Source organism: Stegodyphus dumicola, chromosome 12, assembly GCF_044657685.1.
Source record: "Stegodyphus dumicola isolate Sdum_Otavi_A_Nest chromosome 12, ASM4465768v1".
Lineage (NCBI taxonomy): Eukaryota > Metazoa > Arthropoda > Arachnida > Araneae > Eresidae > Stegodyphus > Stegodyphus dumicola.
The window spans coordinates 8,813,254-8,830,963 of NC_140779.1; the positions used below are offsets into that span (position 1 = coordinate 8,813,254).

Below are 17,710 nucleotides of genomic sequence, written 5' to 3' on the forward strand. Positions count from 1 at the left end.
AATAATTCATCTTGTTTTGTGGATATAAAATAAGCTAAAATTTCTGTTTTAAAATTTTTAATTATTGATAAAGTCTGATCATGATAAATCATATAAGTGAAGTAGGATTAGATTGGCCAGGGTGTTCTGAGCTGTATTCAGTTAACATGCTGACTTGTGAAAAGCCTTAGAATAAATTATGCACACACAGTGTCATAATTGTAAAGGTAAATGCTTGTCTTTGTTAAATTTTTAAATGAAACATGGAACATAAATATTTTTTCAGTAATTGAAGTTGAAATAGTGTATTTGATATAATATCATGATTAAAAAAAGTGATTTATAGATGAAATTTTAAAAAAATCTTTGTTTTCCTTTTCTTTTACAGGTTTTAAAAAGTGTAGTAGCAAAATTTAATGCATCTCAACTGATAACGCAGCGTCAGCAAGTATCTTTGCTTGTAAGAAAGGAGTTGATTGAACGAGCTAGGGACTTCAATATCATTCTAGACGATGTATCAATAACTGAATTGAGTTTTGGGAAAGAGTATACTGCTGCTGTTGAAGCCAAGCAGGTATTTTCTTCTCAAAATTATTCCCAGTACATGGTTCTGAATTGTAAATTTTTAGCCCTTTTGTAAATGCTTTTGTCTCTCAATATGCAATAAACTGTGTTTTTCTATGACTTAATCTGTTGAACAGTGGGGAATAACTTCTTGTTTTGTTACTTCTTAGAGTAACAAAATTTGTTGGAAGTAACACCGCATTAATTGCATATAACTCTGATTAATAATTCTTGCATTTTATTGTCTGGTTTGACTAATTTGCCAATAGTAATCTGAAATTTAAGTTCTGCAGTATTTTATGAGAAAGACTAAATTTTTTAATTTGCAGTATATTTAGCATAATTTTATTTAGTAGTACACTATAAATGTATAAATAATGAACAGATTACTTTGTTATTATTTTAACTAATATTGGTAATGTCTAATTTGTATAAGTGACAACAGATGTGTTGCTAGTATGTAGTTATTGCCAGTGTTAAGTCTTATAATATGTAACCTGCAGATATAGTAAACCTGTAACCTGCAGGTATGAGACCTTCTGTATACTGCTAAAATATTAACTAAATGAAGTTTGCAGTCACTTTTGAAAACTGTCTACATATGTCATTAAAGTGATATATAAATATGGGGCATGGTTGTACTTTAGAACTATAGCAAAAGTCTTATTGAAGGCAACAAGTAGTAACATTTAGTAATTTAATTGCAAAACACACAGACATAATAGACGTAGTTAACAAGATAATACAGAAAAATTAGAAGAGAAACTGGGCCCATGGCATCATAAGAATTCAGTGTTCTTTTAATTTTTAAACTATTATCGTTGGTTATATTTATGTCTCCCCGAGAAGTGATCACGCGATCCTACGTTTTCTCACTAGTGAGTGCGTTGTCATTCATAAATAAAAAGAAGTATATGTGATGTACCAGCTTTTGTCCAGAATAAAAGATTGGTGAAGAATCATAAAATGTAGTCGTAGCTTAAATTATCAGATGATAAGTTTACAAAACAGGATACATTTATTATTATTCAGGAGAAATAGCAGTTACAAAATCAGATATCCACAGTAAATAAAAAGAATTACTAATAACTTTATGTATGAAGTTTACTGCATCGTGACATTTAAGAAAAAGCCCCGATATTCTTTTGCGAGTCCTTTTATAGCCTCTGAAAAGGCGGAGCTTCCAAGAAATGACGTCAGCCATTCCAGTTCGCTTTAAATATTTCCAGAACATTCTATAACTGTACGTGTAGAAAAAGACGGGAAAAGCAACTTGACTACGGGGCTGTGGATTTAATTCCACATACTTTCAAATAAGAGAACGTCGTCATTAAAAATGAAAAGAACATACAGTTAGAAAATTAAGCGTAATTTTGACTATGGAATTTTATTATTACAAATATATATAGGATGTATAGTCAAAAGTCGTTAATTCGGACACCCATAATTCGGAATGATATATAATCCGGACCTCAAAACTAAAAACTTTCTGCGCATGCGGCGCGTTGACACATGCGCATAGGCGTTTACGCGTGCGCATAAGACCTTTTACGACTGCGCATATGAGTGTGTGCAAGTGCAGAATACATTTTCGCGTGCGCATTTTATGTATAATTGACGTATAAGCTAAAATTATCTAATTATCAATTTCAGTTAATGTTGATGATTGCGCTGTTCCTTAATTTTCGAATTGGATCCAGCTTATTATTTTTTGCAGACTGTAAGAGCAATTTTATAAAAGTAAGCTTAAACTTTCGATTATATCAAATAGAATTTCTGATATATATTTGTTAATATGTAAAGGATCTAAAGGGAAAGTATGTTTTGAAATCTGAAATCTGTTTATCAATTTCACGCTGCTCGGCAGGGGGGAACGCGGCAGCGGGCGCCTAATGAATTGGAAGTTGATCTGTCAGCACTATCCTTATCTTCAGGGCAGATGTTTTTATTTTATTTGGCTTATAATTCCTTACCAAATTAGTATTTCATCTCGATGTGCTCCGTCTTTGATATGATTTAAAACAAGCTCCTCGTCATTATAATTTGCTTCCGATAGCGAAGAAAGTGACAGAGGTTGGTGAAAACAAAAAAATTTCGATTGACAAATTATGTGGTGTTCTCGACACAGCAATTATAGGACTTGAAGAGCGGAACTTTGTAACTGAACAAGAAATTATGTCTGTTTAATAGAATTAAAGAGAAAGTATTATCACATGAAACGAAGCAAAACTTAAACAACTTACATTGAAAGAAATGTTTAATAAAGTAAACAAATAAATTTTAAGCTTTTTCTTTTTGCAAATTTTGATAACCTTTAGATCATAATTGTTCTTTATTTCATAAATTACGGTTTCATATTTTTAATTTTAGAATTTCTGCATGCCATCTTACGAGATTTAAACTGATGATCTATAATCTGGAAAAATTGATAATCCGGAATCGCCGAAGTCCCGACGAGTCCGGATTAACGACTTTTGACTGTATAGGATAAGTGCAGGAATTTGTTGTGGAAAAGATTTAATGTTTATTTATTTACATCAAAATTATATCTAAAAAAATTCTTGTGAATTTAATCCCGGAAATATAGGTAGCTCAGCAAGAAGCACAACGGGCTGCTTTTGTTGTTGAACAAGCGAAGCAAGAACGTCAACAAAAAATTGTACAAGCTGAAGGTGAAGCTGAAGTTGCCAAAATGATATCCTTCTGATTTATATTATGTGGAATTTTTATAATAGAAAATGTAAACTATTCTCTTTGTGAAATTATCGTATGTCTCGAGTACTTTTGCTTGGCTAGAATTGAAATAAATAAAATGTGTTATATTTTAAGCTCTTCAGTATAAAACTTACTCACTGTAAAGCTAATCTTAGGGGCACACTAAAAAATATTTATACTAAACTTGGAATTTTTAATATTTAGCATATAATTTTAATTTGTGTAATTGAAGTTTTAAAAATGGCAATATTCTTATTTTTTACATTAATATTTTGTACAATATGGTGTAGAAATTGTTTAACCTTTTAACTGTCAAGTTAAATTGATTCGGGTGTATAAATTGTCAATTTTTTTTATTCAAAAATGAAATTTTTGCCTCGCAATCAAAAAAATGCCGCACACTTTGAACTTTAACCTCTATCTTTTGTGCTGCCCGTCTGTTGAATTGAAGCCGAAATAAACTTCTCAAGATATATATTTGGGTATAACAATACTATGCATTCTAAAAAAAAATTAGCCCGAGTAATACTGGGGCGTGACAATTTGGAATACCAGTGCTGTGTCGGACATTATTTCGAGCGTAACAGTTAAAAGGTTAAGAAATAAATAATGTGCAACCTTATTTAGATTTTATGAGTAGGTTTCTCTGTCTCATTGTCCTACCAATGCTTATTTGGTTTAAGACCTCTTAATGTTGGTAGTTCAAGATAAGGCAAACAGGCTGCCTAAATTATTGGTTTTCATGATGTTTGCTATATGTAATGTGAATACTAGCTAGTTTCCCCTAGAAAGTCCTTTCTGAAGGTGTCCCTTTTCTTAGGCAGCTAGTGCCAGTATGCTTTGCTATATTTAAACAACCTAAACCTTCTCTAAATTGCTAATATCTGAATATAAGCTGAGAGTGCACTTTTTTCTTCAGAAATGTACCCGAAATTTAGATCCGATATATAAGTTGAAATGAGAAAAATTTCATGTCACTGGGAGCGTGAAAATGCATGTAAAACTATAGTGTTTTCCCAATCAAAATCTCTGTCAAGTTAAATGCTAAACGACAATAATTTTAACTCTGGCAACTCTATTTGAAGCTAGCACCTTTTTTTCCATTCATTTGTTTCTTGTATACAATCTATAGTATCTCTATCTTATTTCCTGTATCATTTCATTTTTTGTTTGATAAATGTATATCATCAGTTTTTAATACCTGTTTTGTAATTTTTCTATACTTTTTAAAGTTTTTTTATTTTTTATTTAGATTAATCAGTATAATTTTAAATGCATTATTTATTTTGCCAAATGATGATAGATCTTGTTATGAGTTAATGGTTCCATAATGATTTGTGAATCTTGGCATCATTAGTGAAAAGCTTTACTTGGTGCTGTAAACTCAAATCTACATCATTTGCAAAAATTGCATGAACTTGCAAAAAAGTGATATTGTCAAGTTGCATTTTTTTGCATACATGTGTGTGTCTGTATGAGTGTAATCTGTGTGAATGATGTGTGTTTCATGAACCATTAACAAAGTGATGCTCTCTTTAGTAATCTGATGGCAATTTTAATAAATTCACATATGAAAAGCTCTATGGAAGTTTTAGAACTTTGTACTCTGCTTTTAAAGTGACCCCTGTAGCCTTGGCGAGAATTGGGAAACTGCATGTGTTTTTCAATCACATTCAAGCATTCTTATATATGTGCTTTATGCTTCATCCATTCATTAAAAAATACTGTTTTCAATGTGCTATCTAACGGAAGAAGGTGCAGTAGTTTTTTTCCAAGAGAAATGTATGTTGCCTAGCAAAAAAATTCATGACGGTGTTCATAAGACGCACATATATGTTACAGAAGAGTATGTTTGTATATGGCAGCTGTTAACTGGAATAATTATACGAGGGAACTGTGCTCTGCTCTCGTAACAAAAGAGCGTATTAAGATCGGTGAAATTAACGAATCTCTTTTCCTAAAATGGAGGAACCATGCAGGTAGTGGTCTTCTCGGGGCTGTCGATAGAGAAAATGTCCATCTCTGACCTCTGGAATTTTTGACTCCAACTTCCTCATATATGTAAACATATGCACATGTCTTATAGCTTACTTTTTTAAATATAAAAGAAATAATAGATGCTACAGGAAAAAATTGATGGCATAGGAGATTATTATTTATATTAATTAGTATTTATTATGAATTTGGAAAACTGGCATTAGTAATTTCTAAGAAACAGTATAGCTTTTGCAAGATCTTCCTTTATAAAGGACCGTAGATCCAAATTGATAAACTTCAGAGTTGAGTCTTTCCACACAAACTTTAGCAAGAGGAAGATCTGTTACTGTTAGGGCTACTTTTTTTAACTTTTCAGGATAGATATAAGTTCTAAAAGAGGTGTCTGGTAAGAGCGATTATGTTTCTCTATTCCTTCAAGGGCTGTGTAGAAATCTTGTTTGTATTTTTTCAATTTTATAATTTGTAATTAGTCTCTTGGTTCTGTATTTTCACTCACTTTGCATTAGCCTTTTCAGTATTATCCAAATATATCTCAAAATCTAATTCATCAATGGAAGTGGACGATAGAGACTTGGCTGCAGTGTCTGCAGTCTGTCTAGATTTGAATACTCCAGTTGTTCTGAAAATAATTTCATTCTTAGTGAAAGTTCATAGATGGCTTTCTTTGTCTTTTTAATTTGTTTGTCATCAAACAAAATTTGGTGTTTTGGATTTCTATATATGTGAAACTCAGCAAGATCTCATTGTCTAGCAAAAACTAGTTTCTCTTTTCTTCATTGAGGAAATGATTCCTTCTGCAGCAAGACGTCCCATTTTAGATAGAATAAACATCACATTTTCCCGTTCTCACAGAAGCAAGCCTCTTGTTAATTCTTCAGATTGTAGCTTTTTTGTGTGGCTATATGTGGTGTAGAAAGAAGTTTCTAATTCTGCAAGATCATTCCAGGGTCTTTCTGTTAGTGAAACATTAGGGTTATCTACATCTTCTAAAAAGTTCTTAATTCTAACAACCTCTTCATCATCACATATGTACTTCTTCATCATGTTGCTTGATTGCTCCTTTTCGTGCTCGTCTCCTTAGAATGGCAGCAATTTTTTGAGTTCTTGCTGCTCCTGCTTGCCTGAATTTACCATGAGATTTTTAGTATTTGATGCATTTTGTAGCTATGGGCTCCTTTTTCTTGTGAATTATGCTGTTTACAATAATGCCATCTATGAGCTGAAGAAGTAACTAAATAAATCAGTTAAATGAATAATGGCAAATAATCACATCCATCCCCCTCTCTTATATTTATTAATATGTAAATCTAAATAACTAAATATTATTAATGTATATAGTCCATAAATAAAAATAACTCAGTTTGTCATTAAATTTTTTTTCAATTCCTTTTAATTTCATTTCAAATTGAAACTGGAGTCAGTGTGTTTTTAACAACTCCAGCTCCGACTTCTTTCACCCAAAAATCTGCTCCTTTCCACTTCCGACTCCACAGCCCTGGTTCATCCAATAGCAGTGGATTTTATGTGGCATTTGCAGCAAAGTCAACGAGTGCTTCTTATTTCAGATACACAATAGAAGTGCACGAACTCTCATAGAAAAACCCACGAGCAGGTGGGGATGGTTTAACAGTATACACAAAATGCTGCAAAAACTATCAGACTGAGGGAGTGGAGAAATTGGGTTCCAGCCATTTTACAGTTAATCACCAGTATAACTTTGTTGATTTACAGACTGGCAGATTTCCATAATCGCTCGATATTCACTATCTGTCTGCCATGGTAGACTCTTGAAATGTCCGTCTTCTATAAATATGTTTATGCTTATTTTGTTCGGAGGCATTTTTTGCCATTTATATATGATTATTTTGTTTAATGAAACCTTTGTTGTTATTTTCTTGTCCATGTTACATGGAACAATGGTTGCCGCAGCCTACTCTGAAGAGAGGTTGGACTTTTAATTTTCCATCACCAATTTTGAGGAAGAGCACTCGGGGGGGGGGGCTTGGGGTCTCCCACCCTCTCCCCTTCCACCAATCCACACGAGAGGACTTTCAGCTCCCGGCATATTTAGAGTGCTGCCATGCCGCACCGACACTGTACATTTACAAACATCTGTGTCTCCTCCGGGATTCGAACCCGGGCCCTTTGGTAGCATAGTAGGCTTCCCTAACCACTATATTGTCTGGGTGACGAGATTTTTACATATAATTAATGAAATATTTCACTTCCTATTCCATTACGAAATTACTATTATTCTGTCATTTTATCTATTATTATATTTGTATAAGATATGTACCGGGCAAAGCTTATGGGCTGCTATAAAAGAAAAGTACAGAATTCTAGCCTTTTTGAAAAATGAATCTTAGTTTTTTAAGTGTAATTGGCCATTTTAAATTTAAATGTTTTAAATTTTTGTATGATTTTTATTGGATTTTTCCTTAGCTTCTTTTAATTAGGTGATGCAATTTCCAAGAACCCGGGTTACTTAAAATTGCGAAAAATTCGGGCTGCACAGAACATTGCTCGTACAGTAAGTTGTTGTTTTAAAAACCTTTTTTATTGAAGAAAGAAATTTAACATTCGTAGCTTGATAATCTGGTGTAATATTATGTAAATCGGCAGTCACGGCTTGAAATCGAAGGTCTATGCAATAACATGTACCCATTCTTTGAAAATATCCAACATAAAATTGATTTAATTTATATATTAAAGGAAAGTAAATTTTGTAACTGCATTCATATGCTTCCAAGGTGCATTTCATATTACATCAGAATCTAAAAATTCTAAAAAGAAACTGACTCATCACTGTGCAGTGTCATTCGGAGGAAAACGAACAAAGCAATATATAAGAAAGGTATTATTGCAGAGATTGCAGTGTGGGACACAACATGCAAGTTTAAATATAACCTTGCAGTTAAAAATTTGCAGATGTGTAATGAATATGAAAGGCTATATAAAGTAAGTTTACTTTCCATAATTACATGTGTGAAAAAAAGCATGCGTTAAAGAAGTAGTTATAATTTCTTTCAATACATATATTTTATATATGACATATAAATTTTTCACATATAATTCATCTGAAATTGTTGTGTTCTTTCAAATTCTGTAGTAAAAGAATCTGTAATTTGGATAACTTACTTATTTGTGATATTTATTGAGTTGAGACATGATTAATAGACTATACAGCAGCAACTTAGAGATTTATTTAAGATAACTTTATTGCTGAAATGGTGGTAGTTTTAGCAGAATTTATTAATTTTTGTGCTCTAATTATAGATATGACTTTTTTAATATAAAATATTTTGATGCATTTTTACCAAACACTCGCTTTTTATTTGATTTTCCTATCGCTTACCTTTTCTCTCAACTGCATATCTCTTTTCATTAATATTTTCCTTGTATATAACTGTATTTAAATGTAAGTTTTGTATTTAATAACTTTTTAGTAAGTGATCTATGTACAAACAATTCAAATTTAGTGTAAAAAATTGGAATAAATGTAAAAAAAGCATGACATGTAATCTATACAACGCCTAGTCCCAAAACATGCAGTGCCCACCAGCGGCTGAGTGGTAAAGTTGCTGAATGCTGGTAAGGTTTGAATCCCACAAACGGGCTGGCTGCATGGGTGTTTTTGTGGTTTCCCCATGTGTAATGGGTATAAGAACCAGTTTTCCTTACAGAGTTGCCAACTCTCCCGATTTTCGACCAGTCTCCCGCCAACCCGATTTGCAATACATTTCTCCTGCTTTTTTCTTTTTCTTAAAATTTCTCACGATTTTTATGGAACTTGGCTTAATATTTCGTTATATGAACAAGAAAAAGAGATGATTTTGGACGTCTAAAAGCAATTGAATTTTATCTAGATTATATCTAAAACAAAACCTTGCAAATCAGATGAGAATTTTTTATGCTTTGTGAGTGAGAGCATACGTATCCAGAAACGTCCTTCTCCAGTTTTCTAATGGGCGTCGAGCTTCACTGCGTGTCATCTGGCATATATCAGTCAATGAGCACAAAGCAAGCTCAAGGCTGTTATTTGTATGTTCTTTAGTTAATTCGTTCATCTTGCCCTGAGTTGTGCGAGTACACGTGCCTTCGGGAAATAGTTTTAGAAATTATGATCTTTTGTTATCTCTCTGCGAGAAAGGTGAAATACTCGTGTATGTTTCAAAAATCGTACACAGTTGACTTCCCTTATTTTCTCAAGGAAATGTGATAAAGTTGCGATTTTTCGATTTCGCATGGTGGAAGGGCGGAAGTTCTCAAACATGTGCATACACAAAAACATGAGGACAACATGAGTTGTTTTGAAAAAAACAAAAAATTAAATTTTTCGCCAGAAACAAAGGACCAGATGTCTGTTCTCTGCATTTTTACTGGTGCACAACCTGCCACTGAATGCATCGGATCACGCTGCAGCTCTATTTAGAAAAATGTTTCCCAATAGTGAAATTGCTAAGAAATACTCAAGTGCAAGGACCAAAACACGTTGTTGATATTTATTATTATCTTGAAAGGAGTTCTAAAAGGAAGGAAAAATTGAAACAGTTCCAACAGCTGCATAACTAATATTAGTGATGACACATTAGAAAAACTTTTATTAGCGAAAGGAGGCCTACGTGGCAATTGCTATGAACAAATTATGAAGTTTCTTTCTTAACAAAAACAAAATTTGCCACTGTTCATAACATTTGTACGAAAACTGATTAAAAGTGTCTTCCCCCCCTAAACGATGCAAGTAATAAAAATGTTTTTTATGTGTAAAGTATTTTTGTGTTGCTTGCATTTAAGACTTAGTAACTATTTAAAGTTAATTCATGATTAAAAACTATATTTTTATCATTTAAAAAGTCTTTTTAACATTGTGAAAAATCTGATTTCTTAAAAAAGTCTCCTGATTTTTTAGTGTCATAGGTTGGCAAGTATGCCCTTAGAATATCCTCCATGAAAACATTTCTTCCATTAGACAGATAGCACTCAAGTGCTTTGCCATAGTCAAACAAACCAAACTAAAACATACAGGTTGTTTTACTATTTTTAGTGCAAGGGTATTTTGCCCAGAAGGGCTATTAATTTCATTTTGCGTTGGTTCACTATAAATGTTGATTCACTTTTCAAATTGTTGCCACAAAATATTAGAGCCCTGCATTACATTTAAAGAAATTAAATAATGAAGAATATGCATGAATGTATGTTTTTCGCTCTGTGAGAAAACAACAGTACCCAGAGACATCTTATTTTGAATAATGTAGCCCTCTATTTGAATATGGACATCTGGAAGCTGAAATTTGGAATTTGTTTTATCTGTTTCATATTTTGTCAAACAAAGAATTTTTGATTAACAAACTCTACAATTTCAAAGCGAGCAATGGCAACACTGTACAGGGAGGGGAAAACATTTTTATTTCCAGACTTTGTATTGAAAATTCTGAAGATATGCTCTTTTAAATATTCTGTGATATTACTGTTGAATTGTATGCTTTAAATGCGAAGAATGTGATATTTAATAAGTAAAGATAACACAAAAGTTAAAAACCCCCCTTTGGGCATAATTTTTATAAAATCTGAAAGCTTTCAGATTTTTAATTTTAGTTTATTTATTATAATTTTTAAAAATCCTTATATAAATTATTATAGCCTAATGTAAATTTTTGTGTTATATGCTGTATTGTTGCAAACCTTTTAAGTGGATTCTGTTATATATAAATAAATTCCAATTAGCAAATAGAGCTTAATAAATTTTTGTTAATGTTTTTATTTCAGATTGCAAATGCTCAGAACAGAGTTTATGTGAACTCCAGTTCTTTGATGTTGAATATTGCCGACAAAGATTTTGACTTGGTTGCCTTAGGATCTTACAATAAGCCAAAATAGGAAAATCTTTGATAATGTTTGATTAGAAAGAACCTTATTTAATAAGCTGTTCAAGATAAGTCTAGGTGTTAATAAATATATCTACGTAGTTGTAGTTCATACAGAAATTTCATAATAAAATAATCAAAACATATTCATTTCATGAATTTTATTCTCTGCTTTTAGTATAAACATACTCATAGAAAAGCTAAAGCATGTTCAATGGAATTGGAATATATAAACATCAAGACTAGAACATATTTTTTATCACAGTATGATGAATGTTGGATACAGCTATCACATACAATATATATATATATATATATTAAAAATTGGAAAGTTTTGCAGCATAGCACGTCTTTAAATTAAAATATTGATTTATGTATGAGCTGACCTGCATTCTTGTAGATAAAAGAAATTTCTTAGCATTAGTAGAAAACTTATTACAAACACTGCTATACAGTTGCTCATTATTTCTTCCATGAAATTAATTTTTAAGCTAGAATAATAACTTGATATCCAACAGTTTAACAGCTTGTTTTATTTGTGATTTAACGGTCTAAAGAATTCTACCTAGAAGTAAGATTTTGCCTTGCTATTATATGTAATATAAAATGCATATATAAAAAATGTATAAATAGTGGTAATTTACAAAGATGATCAATTTAAAAAACAAATATTGCCTCTGTTAAAATAAAATTTTGAAGTAACTTCTAATGATTAAAAATACTGTTCACTAATTAATATAAACATAGTCACTGTGAAACTTCAAATGAAATAGGTAAGAGATTTTCATTTTAAGAATGATGTTCAAAATCAAGAGAATATGCATGTTTTTCGTATTTCTGAAGAAATACTGAAGCTAGAAAGTTTGTGGTCAAGTAATAATGCAATATTATATACTCATGTACATAGGCTGCTACAACAGTAAGTATAAAAAAATCTTTGTTGTTCTCATGTACATTTATACACCAGCAATGATCATAGCATTTTATTTAATTTCATAAGCAGTGTAGTGGAATAAGTTGCCATAAATGTGTAGGTCATGGAGTCTGATGGAAAACTGTTATATTGGAGGCACTGAATACTCTTTTTCCATCACCAAGAAAAAGAGACCATTTTGGTGAAAAAGACATACTCTAGAGAGCATCATATTGGATGATCTCACATCACTTCATATACTTGACAGAGGTTCTCTGATTGCTCATAAATGTAAAAAGTGCATATGTGTGATTTTTCAGGGGCACAATTGGCTGTCAGCTCCATTTTATGGATGTTTTGAGCTTTTTTACAAATTGCTCAAATGGTAGACACCTTTAGAATTAGAATATTCGAAAGAATGGATAGGGAGGCGAGGATTTCCAAGAATATGGAGCCAGTACATCATTTTTGGTGCAATTCTTACAGAGTTTCATTAGCTGTGTAATCAACAGTATGATGACTCATAAAGGGCTGTTCCCACTGGAGTTTATCTGGACTAACAGAGACAACTTACGTAGCCGACCCATCTCCAAAACCAGTCTATCCCATAAGGCAGCAAGTTGAAAAATCTGAACTGCATAGTGGAGCTAGTAGATACATGGAACTGACTCTGTTACCTCAGAATAAACCCAAGTGGGAAGGGCTTCTTACATGTGTATTGGAAATTATCATGTCTCCATTAGCCCCGGCCCACCAGCAGCCGAGCGGTAAAGTCGCTGAACACTGGTAGTTCGGTCCGAGGTTCGAATCCTGCAAACGGGCTGGCTGCATGGGCGTTTTCGTGGTTTTCCCCATGTGTAACGTGTATACGAGCCAGTTTCCCTTAGAAAGTCCTCCACGAAGGCATCCCTCCTCTTAGGCAGATAGCCCTCGAGGCTTTGCCATAATCACACACACACACACACACACACACACCCAATTAGCCCCATGTTAGGCACCACCTTGCAGTGTCAGGTTTGAACATTGCTGTTGTAAGCATTAATCATGAGTGAACACTTTACTGTTGTATGCTATAAATTGCTGCCTGTATTAGATATCAAATTTCATTAAATTCTGCTGTACAATTTTTGAGAAAACTGAAAACAAATGTTTTTCTTTAAAGAAAACAATACATTCCACCTTATGTATTGCAAACTTATACACGGTTAATTTAGAAGTCAAACAACAAAAATTAGTGTAATATTTGCAAATTTTCGCAGAGCTAGTTTCGAAGGTTTTACCGAACCATCGTCCTCACCTGTCAAAATGCAAATGATTTGCAAACCATCGAAACTAGTCCTGTAAAAATTTGCAAATATTATGCTGTGTTTTGTTGTTTGGCTTCTAAATTAAAATTTGTTCAGCATGTTATTTTACCTTAATTATATAAAGTTGCCAAATATTCATTACATAATGAATAATAAGTGTTATATAAACTTATTTAATGTAATATGTGCATACATGTGAAATAATTTTACTTCCCACTTAAATTAATCTAGCAATTATAAAAACGAAAGTAGATAATTAAGAAATGAATTGTTGCATGTCTGATGTGCATTTTGCCGCACAGTTTTTAAATGGCAGTGAATATTGCATATTAAGGCATTGAAAGTGCTCAGATAATTTTGAAAGATTGTCAATTTACTTTGATTTTGCTATAGGATTTCTTCATTACTTATTTTACAGTATTAAGTGTAGTTAGAGCTCTCCAATAAAATTTTACTTTATAATGTATATATATATGTTAAACCTGTAAAAATTTTTTAATGTCTATTTTTATGGTGTCTTTACTAGTTATTAAAATTCATTTTCAATTTCTAAAATAGCTTTTGTAAAAGTATAAGTTAATATAACTTCATAAATTATTAGAATTATGAATATTTCCAATATTTAAACCAGCAATTACTATGCTAGTATGAATTAAATCTTGATAAAATAATCTTTGATTAATTGCAAAAGATTTTAATGTCTTCGTAAAAAATTGTATGGTTTTTCTTGCAGTTCAGAGCTATTGCATATTATCCGGTTTATAGTTTTTAAAAATAGAAATAACTTTCAAACTGTAATTTTCTTTTTGGATGGAATAGGGAAAATTTTGTACTAAGGAGATCACAAAAGTAACAACCATAAATGTCTGCTGCATGAGTACATGGTATGAAATGATTTTAATGTGCATTACATATTTAGATTTTTATTTGTTATTTCTAAGGACAATGTTGAAATTCAATGAATTAATGCCACTTAAAATATTACAAATCTCATTCCCCCACCCTTAGTGATTTTCAGAATAATTTTTAGTTAAATTTATTTTTATCTGAAATGTATTTTTTCCTTATTACATTTAAATGACCTTTTTCTTGTTATTATTATTATTTTTTTTTACTTGAGTTATCTTAATTTACTGTAGACATTTGTAGATTTTTGTATGGAAATTCAGACAATGCTTAATCGGGCAATTTTTAATTAATTTAAAATTAAATTTCTTTTATTACTTTATTTTACTTAATTTTTAATGTATGGTGTGTTACTAATTTTACCACACAAATATTACATATATTAAAGTACGTGTATAAATAAAAGCTTTTCTTCCCTACTCGGAATTTTATAAAATTTGTGGTATAAAAGTTTCAAGAAAATTTTAAAAATGAAATTAGCTAAAAAAGCATAAAATTTAGATTTCCATTTAAATGCTTATATATTTTGCATAAAAATTGCAAATTAATTATTTTTGCCTTAATAAATTTTAAAATTGAGAAATTTTTGCTTAATCCTGATGAGCATTCCCAATCCTGAGCACTTCCAGTTGCATTAAGCTGTAGCTGAGCTTTTGTGATAAAATATGCTGAATAAAATGGCAGTGATTGATAAATGCTTAATTTTTTGTAAATATCACTTGCATTCAGAATATGTTAAATGAATTAATGATATTCTTTCATTTAGTCTGGTAAAATTATCAGTTGTCAAAAGATGTTCATAAGTGGTCACATCGTGAAAGTATATAATGCCAGAACTTAGTTTGATACATGAACTAATTTGAAGAGTACATGGAATTAAATTCACCATTGTATTTAATATTTTAAATGTTTAAATTTAGAACTTTAGTTATTTTTTTGCTTGGAAATGTTAATCTAGATAATTTGATACGAAAAATGCTGTGTGTTCCGATGAAGTGATTCTTAAAATTGTACAACACGGAATATTTCTAAAATCAGCACCCTAAAAAGTTAAGACACTATGAACGGTATAAAATGAATTTGATGAACTGTATGCAACTGAAATTATAACCTGAGCTGTAATATGTTAATATTTTGTTCATAAACTTCATACTTTTATCTGTTCATACATCACTTGCACCCAACAGTAATAGCTAGTAACCTGTTTTACATACACAATTAAATGCGTAAGCAAATATGCACCCAACACTTTGCTGTTATAACTTGTGTAGAAGTGGGATTTTGACACCCATCTAACAGTAAAATTTAAAACAATATCACTTACATCTCTAATGCTTTGCTATTTTAAATAAATGCTTTGGTCCACTTATGTTTTTAAATATTCACGATTCCTCTGATGACAATAGGCGTTCTAAGTTTTGGCATTCAAGAACTGCTGCTCCAATGCTGCTCCTACGTAGACTCATAGAGGTGACTAGCATCCACTTATTGTGCCTTGGATCATATCTTTCCACTGTACTGAGACTTGAGCTGCCATCATTACCTCCTATTGCATAGAGGTATCCCTCTGCTTCAACCACCTCATGTGTTGTTCTGTAGGCGGGAAAAAAAAGTTATATAGATGTATGCAATGTTTTGAAAATATTGTTTAAAAAGATTATATTGATTTAAATATTTTCACGACTTGTCCCAAAAGTCGTGAAATATATTTTTAAAGATTTATTAACAGGATTTGTACAAAATGCTATTATTCATCAAAATACTGTCCATAAGCATCTTTACCTTTGTTTCACCGATTCTGCGATGCCCGGCAAGGTCTCAATAAGAATTTCCTTTAAAGTTGCTGTCACAGCAGCTTGCATAGCCACAATGTCAAAACAGCATCCTTTGAGTTCTTTTTTGATCTTTGGGAACAAAAAGAAGTTGGACAGAGTGAGATCAGGACTGTGGGGTGGCTTCTACAGCATTGCCCTATTATGCCATTGCCAACTCATGGACAAGCAGAGATTGTGACTCTACACATTGTTGTGATGCAGCAGCCTGGTAGCATCGATGTTTTTACGCGCACAGAGGACCCTTTTCCTTAATCTTTCCAGAATACTACTATAGTGGGCAGTGTTAATGGTCTGTCTTTAAGGTACAAACTCTTCGTCAACCACATCCTTGGCATTGAAAAAGACAATCAACATTGTCTTCAATTTGTATTTGCTCATCCTCAGCTTCTGTTTTTGGGGTATGCCCTCTGGTGCTTCATCTCTGGGTCATACAAGAATTGAACTGTCCACGTTTCATCACCGGTAATAATGTCATTCAAATAATTCAGTTCACTTCCCACACATTCCGTCAGTTCACTCGCAATCAACACTCAATTGGCATTTTTATGCATGTGAAGATTTGGGGGACCAGCTTGGTCCCCCAAATCTTCACATGTTCACACTTTCACATGTTCAATTCTTCCATAACGATGCGATGCACACAATAGTTTTCAGAGTGTAAGCTAATCGCCAAACACTCACTTGATGGTCAATATTCAACAGCTCATACACACAAGTCACATTTTCATCAGTTTGGTTTCCTGATGGCCGTCTAGAGCAGAGACATCGTTCGCCCATTCCCCCTTAAACTTCTTCATTCACCTCATAAATTGCACATATGAAAAAGGGGACTCTGTGTAGGTTTATTTAAACAGTTTACAAGTTTCTGCAGCTGTTTTTTCAAGTTTTATGCAGAACTTGATCATCCAGTATTGTTCACAAGTATCCGCCATGACATCTCAAAAGAAGGGTGCCCTAAATCAATGATCATGATGGCACTGATGCTCAGAGCAGACTGACTAGAGTACATTGCAAAACTGAGAGTTCTGCGTACTTAACTTGTCATCGGGGCAAGAAAAAAAAAAAAAGTATATTTAATGATTTTTGGGACACACCTTGTAGATAAATAATCAAGCATTTAACAAATGTAATTTTCAAATTATGCAAACACAATACACTTAAATATATATTTCATGAAAAAAGATTTTGCAGCAGATGATACTTTCTTAGAACTTTTTTATGCATTGAACTCGCAAGTTTCTGAATTGCCATGCGGTATTATGTGCCAAGCATTGTACATGTGACTGCTCAGCTCAACTTTACTTCATGGTGGAGGAGATGTTTCAGATTGGGGTTTGGTCTGGCTAAGAGAGTATTTGCAGTGCATTCATCTTGAACCAAATTCTGTATGGTCAGGCATTAACGTGCTGACAATTGGCATTTGAGATGTCCTGAAGATGCAGACTGGGCTGTAGTTAGTCATTGTGCCTGTAATGTGCAACAGAGATGAATGGCTGTCTGCACTAACAGACTAACAAACAAAGTCCTAAACAATAATTTTACATCGATAGGCTCTGTATTGCTTGAAAATAGGAGATGCATTCATACAGTTGTCAGGCTGCCTACAGACTTTTGTACGCAGATCATCGT

At 32.3% G+C, this 17,710-nt stretch overlaps 2 protein-coding genes across 7 annotated transcripts in view; one reads left to right on the forward strand and one right to left on the reverse strand.

The window, feature by feature from the left end:
- The window catches only part of Phb2 (prohibitin 2), a 53,010-nt gene extending 41,744 nt beyond the window's left edge, over positions 1-11,266 (forward strand). The window contains exons 5-8 of the mRNA XM_035359789.2: positions 368-553; positions 3,131-3,238; positions 7,709-7,786; positions 11,023-11,266. Coding sequence (XP_035215680.1) covers positions 368-553; positions 3,131-3,238; positions 7,709-7,786; positions 11,023-11,133 — 483 coding nt within the window. The 3' untranslated portion in view covers positions 11,134-11,266. The remainder of the gene's footprint in view (positions 1-367; positions 554-3,130; positions 3,239-7,708; positions 7,787-11,022) is intronic.
- The window catches only part of LOC118189195 (kelch-like protein 17), a 167,532-nt gene continuing 161,088 nt past the window's right edge, over positions 11,267-17,710 (reverse strand). For all 6 annotated transcript variants that reach the window (XM_085827459.1, XM_035359762.2, XM_085827458.1 and 3 more), the window contains exon 11: positions 11,267-15,839. In XM_085827459.1, coding sequence (XP_085683585.1) covers positions 15,629-15,839 — 211 coding nt within the window. In that variant the 3' untranslated portion in view covers positions 11,267-15,628. The remainder of the gene's footprint in view (positions 15,840-17,710) is intronic.